The sequence below is a fragment of the Colobus angolensis genome, unplaced genomic scaffold (genome assembly GCF_000951035.1).
Source record: "Colobus angolensis palliatus isolate OR3802 unplaced genomic scaffold, Cang.pa_1.0 Scaffold3, whole genome shotgun sequence".
NCBI classification, from domain to species: Eukaryota; Metazoa; Chordata; class Mammalia; order Primates; family Cercopithecidae; genus Colobus; species Colobus angolensis.
The window spans coordinates 695079-709367 of record NW_012116265.1 but is presented as its reverse complement, the minus strand read 5'-3'; the positions used below and the strand labels follow the sequence as shown (position 1 = coordinate 709367).

Below are 14289 nucleotides of genomic sequence, written 5' to 3'. Positions count from 1 at the left end.
TCTTTTGTTAATTTTTGCTTTCTTTGGGTTTATTCTGCTGTTTTTATAGCTTCTTAAGATGGATATACAACTCATGAGTTTTATTCCTTCCTGCCTTTCATCTTTACTGTAACCAAGGCTATAAATTTCCATCAGAATACTGCCTTAGATATCTATCCCACGTTTGAATATATACTTAATTTTTTGAATTTTATTATTTTATTTTTTATATTACTTAAAAATTTTTTGTAGAGACGAGTTCTCACTGTATTGCCCGGGCTAGTCTTCAACTCCTGCACTCAGGCAACCCTTTCTCGTTTGAATATATACTTAATTTTTTGAATTTTATTATTTTATTTTTTATATTATTTAAAAATTTTTTGTAGAGACGAGTTCTCACTGTATTGCCCGGGCTAGTCTTCAACTCCTGCACTCAGGCAACCCTTTCTCCTTGGCCTCCCAAAGTGCTGGGATTACAGGCGTGAGCCACCATGCCTGGCGAAATTTCAAACATACCAAAATAGAAAGTGATGATCTCCTATTATCCAACTACAATAATCACTCATGGCCATTCATGTTTCATTTATACCCTCCCATGGGAAACATCGCTTTCTTCACCTGCACCCTCCACACAATTAATTTGAAGCAAATCACACATCTTATATCATTTTTTCTATAAACATTTCATTTTCTTAGTCTAAAAATACTTTAAAAGCAAATGTTCACACCATTATCACCTTAAAAATCTAATAATTTATTTCTTTTTTTTTTTGAGACAGGGTCTCGCCTTTCGCCCAGGCTGGAGTGCAGTGGCACAATCTCGGCTCACTGCAACCTCCACCTCCCAGGTTCAAGTGATTCTCCTGCCTCAGCCACCCAAGTAGCTGAGATTACAGGCACCCGCCACCATGCCTAGCTAACTTTTTGTATTTTTAGTAGAAACAGGGTTTCACTATGTTGGCCAGGCTGGTCTCAAACTCCTGACCTTGTGATCCACCCACCTTGGCTTCCCAAAGTGCTGGGATTACAGGCATGAGCCACCAATCCATCCAACACTCCCATTTTTAAGTCATGCCTTACGTACCCATTCCCTACCCCACTTGATTATTAGCTTTTTGTGGTTATTTTTTCTTTTAGGTAAAATGTTCATATATTAAGATGCACACAAATCTTAGCTATATGACGAATGGCAATACCTGTGTAACCCACACCTTTCCTGTGATATAGATTTCCTTTGCCCCAGAAAGTTTCTCATGTTCCTTTCCAGTTAATCTCCCCACCCCATCCCTGAAAGCACCCCGTGCTCTGATTTTTCTCTCCTTAGTTTTGCTTGTTCTAAAACTTCATATGAATTGAATCATATAGTATATATACTTTCTAATCTGACTTCTTTTACTGAACTGTTAGTGAGATTCATCCATGTTACTGTTCTTTTTTTATTCTGTTTTATTGTTATGTAGTATTCTATTCTATGGTTGTCCCACAGTTTATCTCGTCTCTTTTATGGACATTGGATTTGTTTCCAGTTTTGGATTATTGTGAATAAAACTGCTATAAACATTTTTGTACTTGCTTTTTTTTGGGCAAATTGTTTTCATTTGTCTTGTATAAATACCTAGAAGTGGAATTGCTGGGTGAAACAGTAGCTGCATGTTTTTTTTGTTTTTTTTTTTTTTTTTTTGAGACGGAGTCTCGCTCTGTCGCCCAGGCTGGAGTGCAGTGGCCGGATCTCAGCTCACTGCAAGCTCCGCCTCCCGGGTTTACGCCATTCTCCTGCCTCAGCCTCCCGAGTAGCTGGGACTACAGGCGCCTGCCACCTCGCCCAGCTAGTTTTTTGTATTTTTTAGTAGAGACGGGGTTTCACTGTATTAGCCAGGATGGTCTCGATCTCCTGACCTTGTGATCCGCCCGTCTCGGCCTCCCAAAGTGCTGGGATTACAGGCTTGAGCCACCGCGCCTGGCCAGTAGCTGCATGTTTAATTTCGTAAGAAATTATAAAATCTTTTCCCACAGTGATTGTACCATTTTATAGTCCCACCAGCAGTGACAAGTCTAGTTGCTCTGCAGTGTCACCAACATTTGGTGTTTTTAATTTTAGCCATTCTAGGGGATGTCTGTTGGTTCTCATTGTGATTTTAATTTGCATTTTCTTGACGACTAAAGATGTTCAGAACTTTTTCATCTGATTATTAATATTTGTTTATATAACCTTACACAGTATCAAGTCTTTTACCCATATATTGATTGTTTTAGTCAGTTTTATTATTTAGATACATAGTTCATTTTCATCACATAATTTTTAGAGTGATTTAAAAGTATACTTGCATTATATTTAGTAAGAAAAACAAGATTAATCTGAATTCATGAGTCTCTGTCTCTTTGGGTAAGACATTTTTAGATTCCAGTTTGATTTAAAAAACAAATTGCAGTGACCTGTTATTACTCTTCTTGCCTTGAAACCTGCAGCTGCTATATTGTGCCTTCCCAATTTTTCTGTGTTTGAGACTTCTCCTGTTTTTTTTTTCCCCAAAACATTTAGAGACAAAAGGAAATCCAAACCCATTTTACCTGAACCCAACCACTCAAATGATCTCTGATATTCTCCCCAGAACGGTGTTGTACTCTATATTGCCATTCATTCAGTGTATCCAGACTTGAGGATCCTTAGAGGTCCATATGACCCATTTATGAGAATGAAATTTCATCAGAGGGAAGACTATTGAAAATTTGTTTACTTTTTTTTTTTTTTTTTTTTTGAGACGGCGTCTCACTCTGTCGCCCAGGCTGGAGTGCAGTGGTGCAATCTTGATCTACTGCCACACTTTCGGCCTCCCAGGCTCAAGTGATTCTCCTGCCTCAGCCTCCTGAGTAGCTGTCACCACAGGTGCATGCCACCATGCCCGGCTAATTTTTGTATTTTTGGTAGAGATGGGGTTTCACCATGTTGGCCAGGCTGGTCTCAAACTCCTGACCTCAGGTGATCTGCCTGCCTCGGCCTCCCAAAGTACTGGGATTACAGGCGTGAGCCACGGCGCCTGACTGAGAATTTGTTTACTTTTTATGGTGTTTTAGCTATGAGCGTCCTACCAAGTCCTAAAAGTCAACTTGAGCATCCTACCAAAGCAAGTTATTAACGCATGTGTGATGGACATGCCAATGTAACAAAAATGTATTCTTTTTTACAGAAGCTGCCAGTAACTCACATTCTAGCCGTGAAGGTCAAGAGGAATCTTCAAAGGAAAGTGCATCATCAGATGCTGCCTGCCCTGACCACACTCCAACACCTAATGACGATGGCAAATCACATGAACTGTCTAACCTTCGACTGGAGAATCAGCTGCTGAGGAATGAAGTTCAGTCTTTAAATCAAGAAATGGCCTCGGTACTTCAAAGATCCAAAGAGACTCAAGAAGGTAGAGGCTTATTTAAATTGTTCAGGATTAGGAGTTTAACTTTTAAAAATAAACTTAAGGCCGGATGCAGTGGCTCGTGCCTGTAATCCCAGCACTTTGGGAGGCCGAGGCAGGCGGATTGCCTAAGGTCAGGAGTTCAAGACCAGTTTGGCCAATATGGTGAAACCCTGTCTCTACTAAAAATACAAAAAAATTAGTCGGGCGTGATGGCAGGTGCCTATAATCCCAGCCACTTAGGAGGCTGAGACAGGTGAATTACTTGAACCAGGGAGGTGGGGGTTGCAGTGAGCCGAGATCACACTACTGCACTCTAGCCTGGGCAACAGAGCGAGACTTCGTCTCAAAAATAAATAAATAAATAAAAATAAAATAATAATAAACTTAAAAACTTTGAACTGTTAGAAATATTTACATTTAAACTGTGAGAAATTAGATGAGACTTGTAAAATGATATTTTCGTAGAAAAACAGTGCCCAGATTTGGAAGTGGGACCAGTCATCCTCCCACCAACCCAAAACATAAGAGTATTCGCTTCTTTGGTCATCCTTTAAGAACCATGAAATTGAAGAACTGAGAGTAGTAGTCTAGTTCATTTCTTTATTCTGAACTTTCAAGGGAAGCTGTTCCGTTAAACAAAGTAGTAGACACTAATAGGGTTGCAGTATTGCTGCTCTAGGGCACATAAAAGTACATGGAATTCAGTGCCCTTGGGAATTGTGCAGTGAGGTGGCCCTGGAGTAGGAAACCTCAAGTTCCTCAGAAATAGGTAATTAAGAAGGAAATAATCTCATTACTGAGGTAGTCACTGAGGAAGGTGTGAATGTTACTGTAAGTGTGGCTGAGAAGAAAACAAGAGGACAAAATTGCTGCTTTGGTTCCTGGGGCTAATTAGAAAGGAGTGAGGGGATGGTGGGAAAAGTTTTGCCACATGAATAGAGCCCAGAAGAGAGGAATGGGAAGACAGTTTAAGACGCACTAGGCCAGGCGTGGTGGCTCATGCCTGTAATCCCAGCACTTTGGGAGGCTGAGGCAGGCGGATCACAATGTCAGGAGTTCAAGACCAGTCTGGCCAACATGGTGAAACCCGGTCTCTACTAAAAATACGAAACAAATTAGCTGGACATGGTGGCGTGTGCCTGTAATCCCAGCTACTCGGGAGGCTGAGGGAGGAGAATTGCTTGAACCGGGTCTCGGGACCCAGGAGGTAGAGGTTACAGTGAACCGAGATCACGCCACTACATTCCAGCCTGGGCTACGGAGCAAGACTCTGTCTCGACAACAACAAAAAATAAATAAATAATCACTGGTCAGGCTGACTTTAGAAATAAAGTTTTAGTTTACCCAGACTAATTTAGACATAGAAATAGAGCTGTTTGGCCAGGCACAGTGACTCACACTTGTAATAGCACTTTGTAAGGCTGAGATTGGAAAATTGCTTAGGGCAGGAGTTCAATAACAGCATGGGCAACAGAGTGAGACCCCTGGGCTACAAAAAACAAATTTTTTTTGTTTTAAATTAGCTGAGTGTGGTGATGTGTACCTGTGGTCTGAGCTACTTTGGAGACTGAGGTGGGAGGATCGCTTGAGTCCAGGAGTTGGAGGTTGCAGTGAGTCATGGGCCATGATCATGCCACTGCACTCCAGCTGGGGCAGCAGAGTGAGGCTCTGTCTCATGTTTTTGTTATTTGTTTTTTGTTTCTTTAAAAAGGTCTTTTTCACTGAAAGAAAAAAAAAAAAGCTTTGACACCCTATAAAGTTTGATTCAGTATTCTAAAAAATGTTTTGGTGGCTAACTGCAATTACATATGGTATGTGAGGGTATGGAAATGCCATTGCATTCTGAAATAGAGCACTACTTTGCTCTTTTTTCATTGATTTCCTAGGTCAAAAGAATAACATCTTTTTGCAACAGTAATTGAAAGAAATAGATTCTTTTCTGTGTTCAGGTTTTGTTTTGTTTGTTTTGTTCTTTCTGGGGTGTACCTTTGATTTGGATTTGCATTCCTTCCCCTGTCACTAGCAGAACTTTACAAAATATACTCTGCTATCTATTAATACTAGTTTCGGCTCCCAGATGCTTTATGATATACAAACAGCATTGTAGAAGAGCAGCTAGCTTCATGCCCTTTTCTAATCTGTTAACTATAATCTAGTCGTGAATATTGCCCTTGAAAAGTGGATGACCCACTGGGGCATAGAAAATTGAAGATACGTGTAAGCTCCTAATTTTGTCAATAAGGAAAGTACTAAAGTCAAAGTAGAAACTGTATGTGCTCTGAGAAAATTGTGTTTGATTTTGCTAGTATAGAGAAATTTAAATTTTTTTATAGAATTAAACAGAGCAAGAGCAAGAGTTGAAAAGTGGAATGCTGACCATTCAAAGAGTGACCGAATGACTCGAGAACTCCGAGCCCAAGTAGATGACCTGACTGAAGCTGTGGCTGCAAAGGATTCCCAGCTGGCTGTACTGAAAGTGAGACTCCAGGAAGCTGACCAGCTGCTGAGTACTCGCACAGAAGCATTAGAAGCCTTACAGAGTGAAAAATCACGGTAGGTGATTCTATGAATAATGAAAAAAATGAGCAAGTAATGGTAAACATTGTAGTGTATCCTCTTATGAAATGTAGCTTTCTTGGAAATTTACAAAAGGGAATATTTCTTTTGGTAGTATTAGAAATGTGTATGTTTAAAATGGATTCATTGGCTGGGCGCGGTGGCACAAGCCTGTAATCCCAGCACTTTGGGAGGCTGCGGCAGGTGGATCACCTGAGATTGGGAGTTCAAGACCAGCCTGACCAACATGGAGAAACCCCATCTCTACTAAAAATACAAAAAAAAATTAGCCGGGGGTGGTGGCGCATGCCTGTAATCCCAGCTACTCAGGAGGCTGAGGCAGGAGAATCACTTGAACCCAGGAGGCGGAGGTTGCAGTGAGCCGAGATTGTGCCATTGCACTCCAGGCTGGGCAACAAGAGCGAAACTCCATCTCAACAACAACATAAAATGTATTCGTTGTTTGAACCTTGAGGTGCATTGTTAGCAAATTCTGAATTTAAAAGCATTTGTAGTGTCATTAATCTTTCATTATACGGTGTGTGCTTATATTTGGATGCCTAAAAACATAGATTATATTCCATTAGACAGGAAAGATTTATCTAAAAACATTTCAGTCAAATTATCTTTTTTTGTGCTTGACTGACAAGCTGATGCTCTAAAAATTACTGTGCCTTATCACTTGTACACTGTGGACATGAGTTATTTCAAATGATGCATTTTCCTTTAGAATAATACAGGATCAAAGTGAAGGTAATAGCCTGCAGAATCAAGCTCTGCAGACTCTTCAGGAGAGACTGCATGAAGCCGATGCCACTCTGAAGAGAGAGCAGGAGAGCTATAAACAGATGCAGGTTAGAATGGGAGACAACAGATTCCTATTGTTATTTGGACACGGAAAAAATGACTTTATGCTGTTTCATGGCACGTTAACTCTTTAATAAAATTCTGCAATGCATTTCAGAAAATTCTGTTTCTGTGACAAAAATCACATATTTGAAAATTTAGCTTGATCCTTGCTAAATTTAATTTTATGTGTTGAGAAACAATTAAAATAGTTAATGTGCATTAGAGATATACATCTTTTACTTAATTTTTGCAACAATCATTGTCATTTGATTAAATGCTAATGGGGGGTCGTATTTGTTTTTTAATGATTTAAGCTTTTTCTGATTCCAGATTAATCTGGCTCATTTATTTCAGGAGAACATTATATGTAATATGTAAAGAGTTTCACTCTTACATGAATTTTTGCATCTAGTTCAGTCCCAGCCCTGTCTACACATAGGAATCACCTGTGTGATACTTTGTGCTGCCTGATCTCCGTATGCAGTCACATTCCATTGTATGAGGTAGGACCTAGGTGTTGGCACTTTGGTTTTACGAGATTCACAGGTGTATCTAATGAGCAGTCAGGGTTGCAAACCACTGGTCTGGGCTAGCTTTTCAACAGGTGAAAGTAGTTTAGTCCTGAACGTAAGTATCAGGTAGTGTGTGTTTCTTAATTTTAATGATGTATTTAACACAGTATATCCAAAGTATTAATCATTTCAACATGTAGTCAATATTAAAAGTTATTGATATTTTATGTTATTTTTTGAATACTGGTTCTTTAAAATATGGTGTAATTTACACTTATTTATTTATTAAATTGGAAGCAGTTGATCAGCTGGTATCAGACCAGACCTACTATCCAAGTGACCAGGTTCACCTGGGAAATTTCTTAAAAAACAGATTCCCAGGCGCATCTTGAAAATTCCAATTTAGTAAGCTTGGGAAAGGCCTTGGATGGCTGTATTTTTAACAAACTTCCTTGTTGATTTTAATGCATTGCCGTGTTTGGGAGACACAACCTTAGATTTCCTGTACTTTAGCTTCTAACAAATTAAGAATTTTTTCCCATCCCTATTATGTTGTTTGGCTGAGCTAATAAATCACATATTTGAAAATTTAGCTTGATCCTTGCTAAATTTAATTTTATGTGTTGAGAAACAATTAAAATAGTTAATGTGCATTAGAGATATGGATGGATGGTTGTAAAATATGTTTCAAAGCTAAATGATATCATAATTATGATATAAAAATTTGTCACAGAATGAGTTTGCTGCACGCCTTAATAAAGTGGAAATGGAACGTCAGAATTTAGCAGAAGCAATTACACTGGCAGAAAGAAAATATTCAGATGAGAAGAAGAGGGTTGATGAACTGCAGCAGCAAGTCAAGCTATATAAGTTGAACTTGGAGTCCTCTAAGCAGGAATTAATTGACTACAAGCAAAAAGCTACTAGAATACTCCAAGTAAGCATGAAATGTACACTTTTGGATGTTAAGATGTGCGAGTTAACTGAAAGACACTTTCAGACTCTGTGTAGATACTGTGTGAGGTGCTTTGTTCGTGTTTGGCTGATTGGCTAGCTTTAGGTGCCTTACTCTACTTTAGAAATTTTATTAAAAGGATGTGGTGTGTCTTGTTCCTACCACTTCTTTTAAAAAAAATTCACTCTGCCACTGCCTAGTTCAGGTCTTCAACCTGTCACCTTACTCACTGTGATGATATTAATGCTTGTTGTTGAGCAGCTCTTCATTCTTCCTTGTTGATCTATTGAATTTTTGCAGCAACTGCTCTAGGACTCATCCAGTTCTCAGAATTGCCTCACCTAGCTTTTTTTCTCCTCCTTCAGATCTAAGGTGACCTTACCCTCTACTTTATTAAGAAAGACTGCAGTCATCTAATGTCGTTTTTGAGTTCTTCCCTTTGCCCCTCATTTCAGAGGGAAAACATGTCCTTTCATTTTTTTCTAGGATCGTTTTCCTGCCTGTGCATTAATTCCATCTCCCATCTCATGTGTAAGCCCTTTCTCCGTAAATCTATGCCCTTCCTTCCTGTGTGTGCCTCTCTGCGGCTGCCACCTTCTGGCTCGGCTTACTTAAGAGCACATGGTTACTTAGTGGAAAAATGAAGACTAGATCTCGGACTCCTGCCTACAAGCAAAACAGTCTTCTTTTAGCTTTGTGACCACTTTGCACTATTTCCCTATCTTCCTTTCTTTCAACGTCATAGTTACCAGAATTGTTGTATACATGCTGTCTTCATTTCTGTAGAACTTGTTAACTCTTATCTCCTTCTTTTCCTACTACATTTCTGAAATTTCTTATCAAAAGTATTTGATGACCTAAATAAATATTCTCTGTCCTTTTCTTAGTTTCTATACCTTGTATTTTGGTAGAACATTTGGCCCTGTTAACCCTCCCACTTTCTTGGAACTCCTGCCTTCTATGCTGTTCACATCTCCTTGGCTCTCTTTTTATTCTCTTCAGCTGTTTCTATCTCTCTTAGGCCCTCTTCCCAATCTCCGAAGAGTAAGAGTCCTCTTTCATCATCCTTTCTTACCTTGCATTGCCATACGCTCACTCTGCCTCTAATAGCCGCCTGCATATGACTTCAAGCATGTTTCCAAGCCTGACCTCCTGACCTCATTGTCCAGCTGCCTGCTTTGCAGGCATGGGGTGTTCAGCTCCCAGACCAGCTTCTCCCACATTTCCCTCTTTTGGTCAGCGTTACTGCCATGTGGCAGTAAAGCTTGAAACCTCAGGGTCATTTTTGACTTTACCTTTTTCCTTTAGTGTCAAACTCCTAATGGCTATGAATACCTTTTTCTAATGCTGCTTCTATGAAGTATCATATTCATCTCCTCCCCAAACCCTTCTTCCTAAGTACTTTTTTGTATCACCCTAATTTGTTAATTCATTGAAAAGTTATTTATTGAGCACCTAACTACTCAATAGGCACAGAGGATACAAAGCTCAAAAGATATGTCCTCTTCCTTTAAGAAAACATTCATTTTGGTGGAAAGAAACTGAGATAATGATGTAATAAAGTTATTGATGCAGTACGATGGAAGCTTGAGAGAAGAATCCATTAAAACTTGCCTGGAGTTGTCAGAGATCACTGCACTGAGGAGATGTGGTATAAAGAGAAACTTGAAAGATGAATAGGAGGAAGACTCAAGATAGGGAAGAGATTTCCGAGAGAACAGCCTGTGCCAGAGCAAGGGAGCCAGAGAGAACATGGCATATTTAAGGGACTGCAGCTAGTTCCATACTGCTAGAACATAATGTCTTCAGAGATGGGAGGCAAAAGACTCATAAAGCTCAACGATAGGCAGAAGCCATGGTCAGGTTTGAGTGTGAGAACTGTGGCAGCCTGATGAAAAAGGTTAGGGGAGATCTGGGCCTCTGTCATGTTCATCGTTGTATCCCCAGCACTGTGCCTGGTACTTGGTAAATTATTGAAAACATGGAAGTGATGAGGGGTGGCATGGTGACATCAGTGGCATGTAGATGGTGAAGAGGTGATCATAAGAAATAATGCGGACCTTATCAAAGTTTGTGGCAGTGAGGATGGCAGGCAGGGGACAGCTAATAGATATGTGGGAGATAGAATATTTGATATGTGGAAATTTAATTGGAAGGATGGGGGAAAAAGACAAATGGAATCTGGGATGACTCCAGGTTTTTAGTTTGAGTGTATGTATGATGTTTCCTTGTGTTAATAAAACGAGAAACAGGAAAGAGAGCAGGTTAGGGTTAAAGGAGAGTATGACAAATTATGGTAAGTATGCAAAATTGATGCAGCATTGAGGTGACAATGCTAGAAAGGTAATTAGAAGTAAGTTGGGAGAGTAGGTAAGATGAGCCAAGAGTGATGTGTAACCTAATGGGGAGAAAGGCTGAAGTCTGAAAACACAGTCTTAAACATCAGCATTTACAGACTGGGCAAAGGGAGATAGCCTGCAAAAGAAAAATACTGAGAAGATGAGTGGTCAGAGATTGGAGAGAACCAGGAGGAGACTGATGCCATCCAATGAAGCCAAACGGGGAGAGTTTCAAGTGGGGCATGATCACCAACCACAGCAGGCGGCTCTGATGTGACGAGTACCGAGCAGAGTTCCTGGACTTGGCAATGAGGAGGTCCCTGGGGATCTCTCAACAGAGCGTTCCGGGGTGGACTAGGAGCTGAAGACACGGAGGCAGGGTGCTTGACCATGGACACTAGGACAGTAGCTAGATGGGGGAATGAGGTTGGGAGGTTTCTGGTTTTTTATTAAAAAGATCTTAAAATGTTATAAATGATCATATTTATTATAGAAAATATGAAGAATACAAAAAAAGTTTGAAGAAGGAAATGGAAATAACCCATAATCCTGCCACCCAGAAAAGGAAGAATTATTTTTGATGGAGGAGAATGACTTTAAAATATTTTAATTTAACATGAAAGCTGCTGATCCTTATCGTTCCTAGACTAGAATTAGGACTTTATAAATTGGTCTTTGCATGTCAAATCTCTTCTTCAAACTCATTTTTTATTTCAGGGATCAGAAAATGTTGAGAGGGTCAAATAGTAAATATTGTAGGCTATGTGGGCTACCTGTAGTCTCCCATCACATATTCTTTGTTTTTATTTTTTATGATCATTTTAAAATATAAAAAAAAATTTTAGCTTTCAGGCTGTACAAAAACAGGCCCACGGACCATCGTTTGTGAGCATCTTTTTCATAGCACCACCAGGTTAGCCTCTTAAAATGCATCTCTAGTCATGTCACTCCTCTCTCTACTTTTTGGTAATTTGTTTTAGCCTGCCAAATAATATTAAAACATTTTAGCCTGAGATCTGGAGCCTCTCCAAATTGGTCCTAAAATACTGTCTGAGCTGCATCTCACAATATTTTCTTACAGACTTTCTGTGCTTTTTGCATTTTTATGCTTTGCTATCTGTTTTTCTCTGTTTATGCTTTGCTGTCTGTTTTCTCAAGGCCAACATTTATGCTCTTTTAGAGTTAAAGCCTCCTCTTACCCAGAAGTGGTTTTTCCTCTCAGAACTCTGCAAGTAATCCGACCATATCCCTCTCTCTATTTCTACTTGTGTTGATTGCCTTCTGCTGGATACTTCTAACTTCTCTTTTAGGTTGTAAGGCAGAGGGTACTATCTATAGAGAGAGACATTATCTTTATTGCATATTGCACAGAACACTTAGCACCATGCCAAATAAATACTTGTTGAGTAGAATGTGATGGAAAATAAAAAGTGTGAGAAGAAAATGTGAGAAAAGTCTTGTTTGGCCAGGTGTAGTGGCTCACTCCTATAATCCCAGCACTTTGGGAGGCTGAGGCAGGAGAATTCCTGGAGGCTAGGAGTTCAGGACTGGCCTGGGCGACATAGCAAGACCATGTCTCAAATAAATAAATAATTTGTTTTTAATCTTTTATTTTATTTTATTTTATTTTGAGATGGAGTCTCGCTCCGTCGCCCAGGCTGGAGTGCAGGGGCGCTATCTTGGCTCACTGCAAGCTCCGCTTCCCGGGTTCACGCCATTCTCTTGCCTCAGCCTCCCAAGTAGCTGGGACTACAGGAGCCCACCACCATGCCCGGCTAATTCTTTTGATTTTTAGTAGAGACGGGGTTTCACTGTATTAGCCAGGATGGTCTCGATCTCCTGACCTCGTGATCCACCCGCCTCAGCCTCCCAAAGTGCTGGGATTACAGGCATGAGCCACCAGACCCAGCTGGAAAAAAAAAAAAATCTTATTCATAACATATTCGTAACAAGTTTTCAACTTTAGCATGATTGTGAGGCAAAAGTCCAAGGACATCATACAGCAAGGCTCTGTTGTGTTTTTTATCCTTAGGGATTTAAGAAAATCCGTGGACTTTCTTTGATGGAGATAATGGAATGTTTTTTTAGTGAGTTATTTTCTGTATAGTAGATGACATTCAATATACAAACTAATCTCTGATTTGCTTAAACATATTTCTTTTTTTATAACAGTCTAAGGAAAAATTGATTAACAGCTTGAAGGAAGGCTCTGGTTTTGAAGGCCTAGATAGCAGCACTGCCAATAGCATGGAGCTGGAAGAACTTCGGCATGAGAAAGAGATGCAGAGAGAGGAAATACAGAAGCTGATGGGTCAGATACATCAGCTCAGATCCGAATTACAGGTAAGATTCATGGTGGTTCAGCTTAGCAGACACCATATACCCTCAGGTGTTAACAGTTTGAGACATGATAGATTCTGTATTCTGGGGAAGCAGCATTACTAAAGCGATAGGTTTCTTTGGTTTTTTTTTTGAGAGGGAGTCTCGCTCTGTCGCCCAGGCTGGAGTGCACGGGCACGATCTCGGCTCACTGCAAGCTCCGCCTCCCAGGTTCACGCCATTCTTCTGCCTCAGCCTCCCGAGTAGCTGGGACTACAGACGCCCGCTACCACACCTGGCTAATTTTTTGTATTTTTAGTAGAGATGGGGTTACACCGTGTTAGCTAGGATGCTCTGTCTCCCACCCTGGAGTGGTGTGATTTTATCTCACTGCAGCCTCAAACTCCTGGGCTCAAGCAGTCTTCCCGCCTCAGGCTCCCGAGTAGCTGGAACTACAGGCACACGCCATCACGCCCAGCTAATTTTTGTATTTTGTAGAGACAGGGTATCCCTATGTTGTCCAAGCTGGTCCCAAACTCCTGGTCTCAAGTGATCCTCCCTCCTCAGCCTCCCAGAGTGCTGGGATTGCAGGGTTGTTGCAGCCCGTGCTGGGCTAAAGCAGTAGGTTTCTTTCTTTCTTTCTTTCCATCTTTCTTTCTCTCTCTCTCTTTCTTTTTTTCTTTTTCTTTCTTTTTATCTTTTTCTTTCTTTCTTTTCTTTCTCTCTTTATTTCTTTCTTTCTCTCTCTCTCTCTCTCTTTCTTTCTTTCTTTCTGTCTTTCTGTCTGTCTTTCTGTCTTTCTTTTCTTCTTTCTTTCTTGAGATGGAATCTCACTCTGTTGCCCAGGCTGGAGTGCAGTGGCATGATCTCAGCTCACTGTAACCTCCACTCTGCCTCCCAGGTTCCAGGGATTCTCTTGCCTCAGCCTCCTGAGTAGCTGGGATTACAAGCATATGCCACCACACCCGGCTAATTTTTGTATTCTTAGTAGAGATGGGGTATCTGCATGTTGACAACCTGGTCTTGAACTCCTGACCTCAAGTGATCCACGCACCTCGGCCTCCCAAAGTGCTGAGATTAGAGACATGAGCCACCATGCCCAACCAGGTTTCTAATCCATAAGATGACCATAAAGTTATGGGGATAAAAAACAGATTCATTCATTCAACAAATAGTTACCAAGTGCCTGCAGTGTGCCTAGGTTTGGAGTTAGAACAGAATCTTCATAATTATAGATCTTACATCCTAGTGATTAAAAGCAAATCAGATTTGAGCTTGTATGTGAAGCTGAGATGTTTTTTGATATTAGTATGGGCTCAGGGATTGTCTTCTAATTACAGTTTTATCCTTACTCTTATAATTTATAGTTT

General features: G+C 40.3%; 1 protein-coding gene across 1 annotated transcript in view; it reads left to right on the top strand.

Annotated features, from left to right (window-relative positions):
- Positions 1-14289, top strand: part of GOLGA5 (golgin A5) — a 46384-nt gene that overhangs the window by 10004 nt on the left and 22091 nt on the right. Inside the window, exons 3-7 of the mRNA XM_011949384.1 lie at positions 3165-3392; positions 5723-5942; positions 6676-6799; positions 8040-8243; positions 12773-12943. Coding sequence (XP_011804774.1) covers positions 3165-3392; positions 5723-5942; positions 6676-6799; positions 8040-8243; positions 12773-12943 — 947 coding nt within the window. The remainder of the gene's footprint in view (positions 1-3164; positions 3393-5722; positions 5943-6675; positions 6800-8039; positions 8244-12772; positions 12944-14289) is intronic.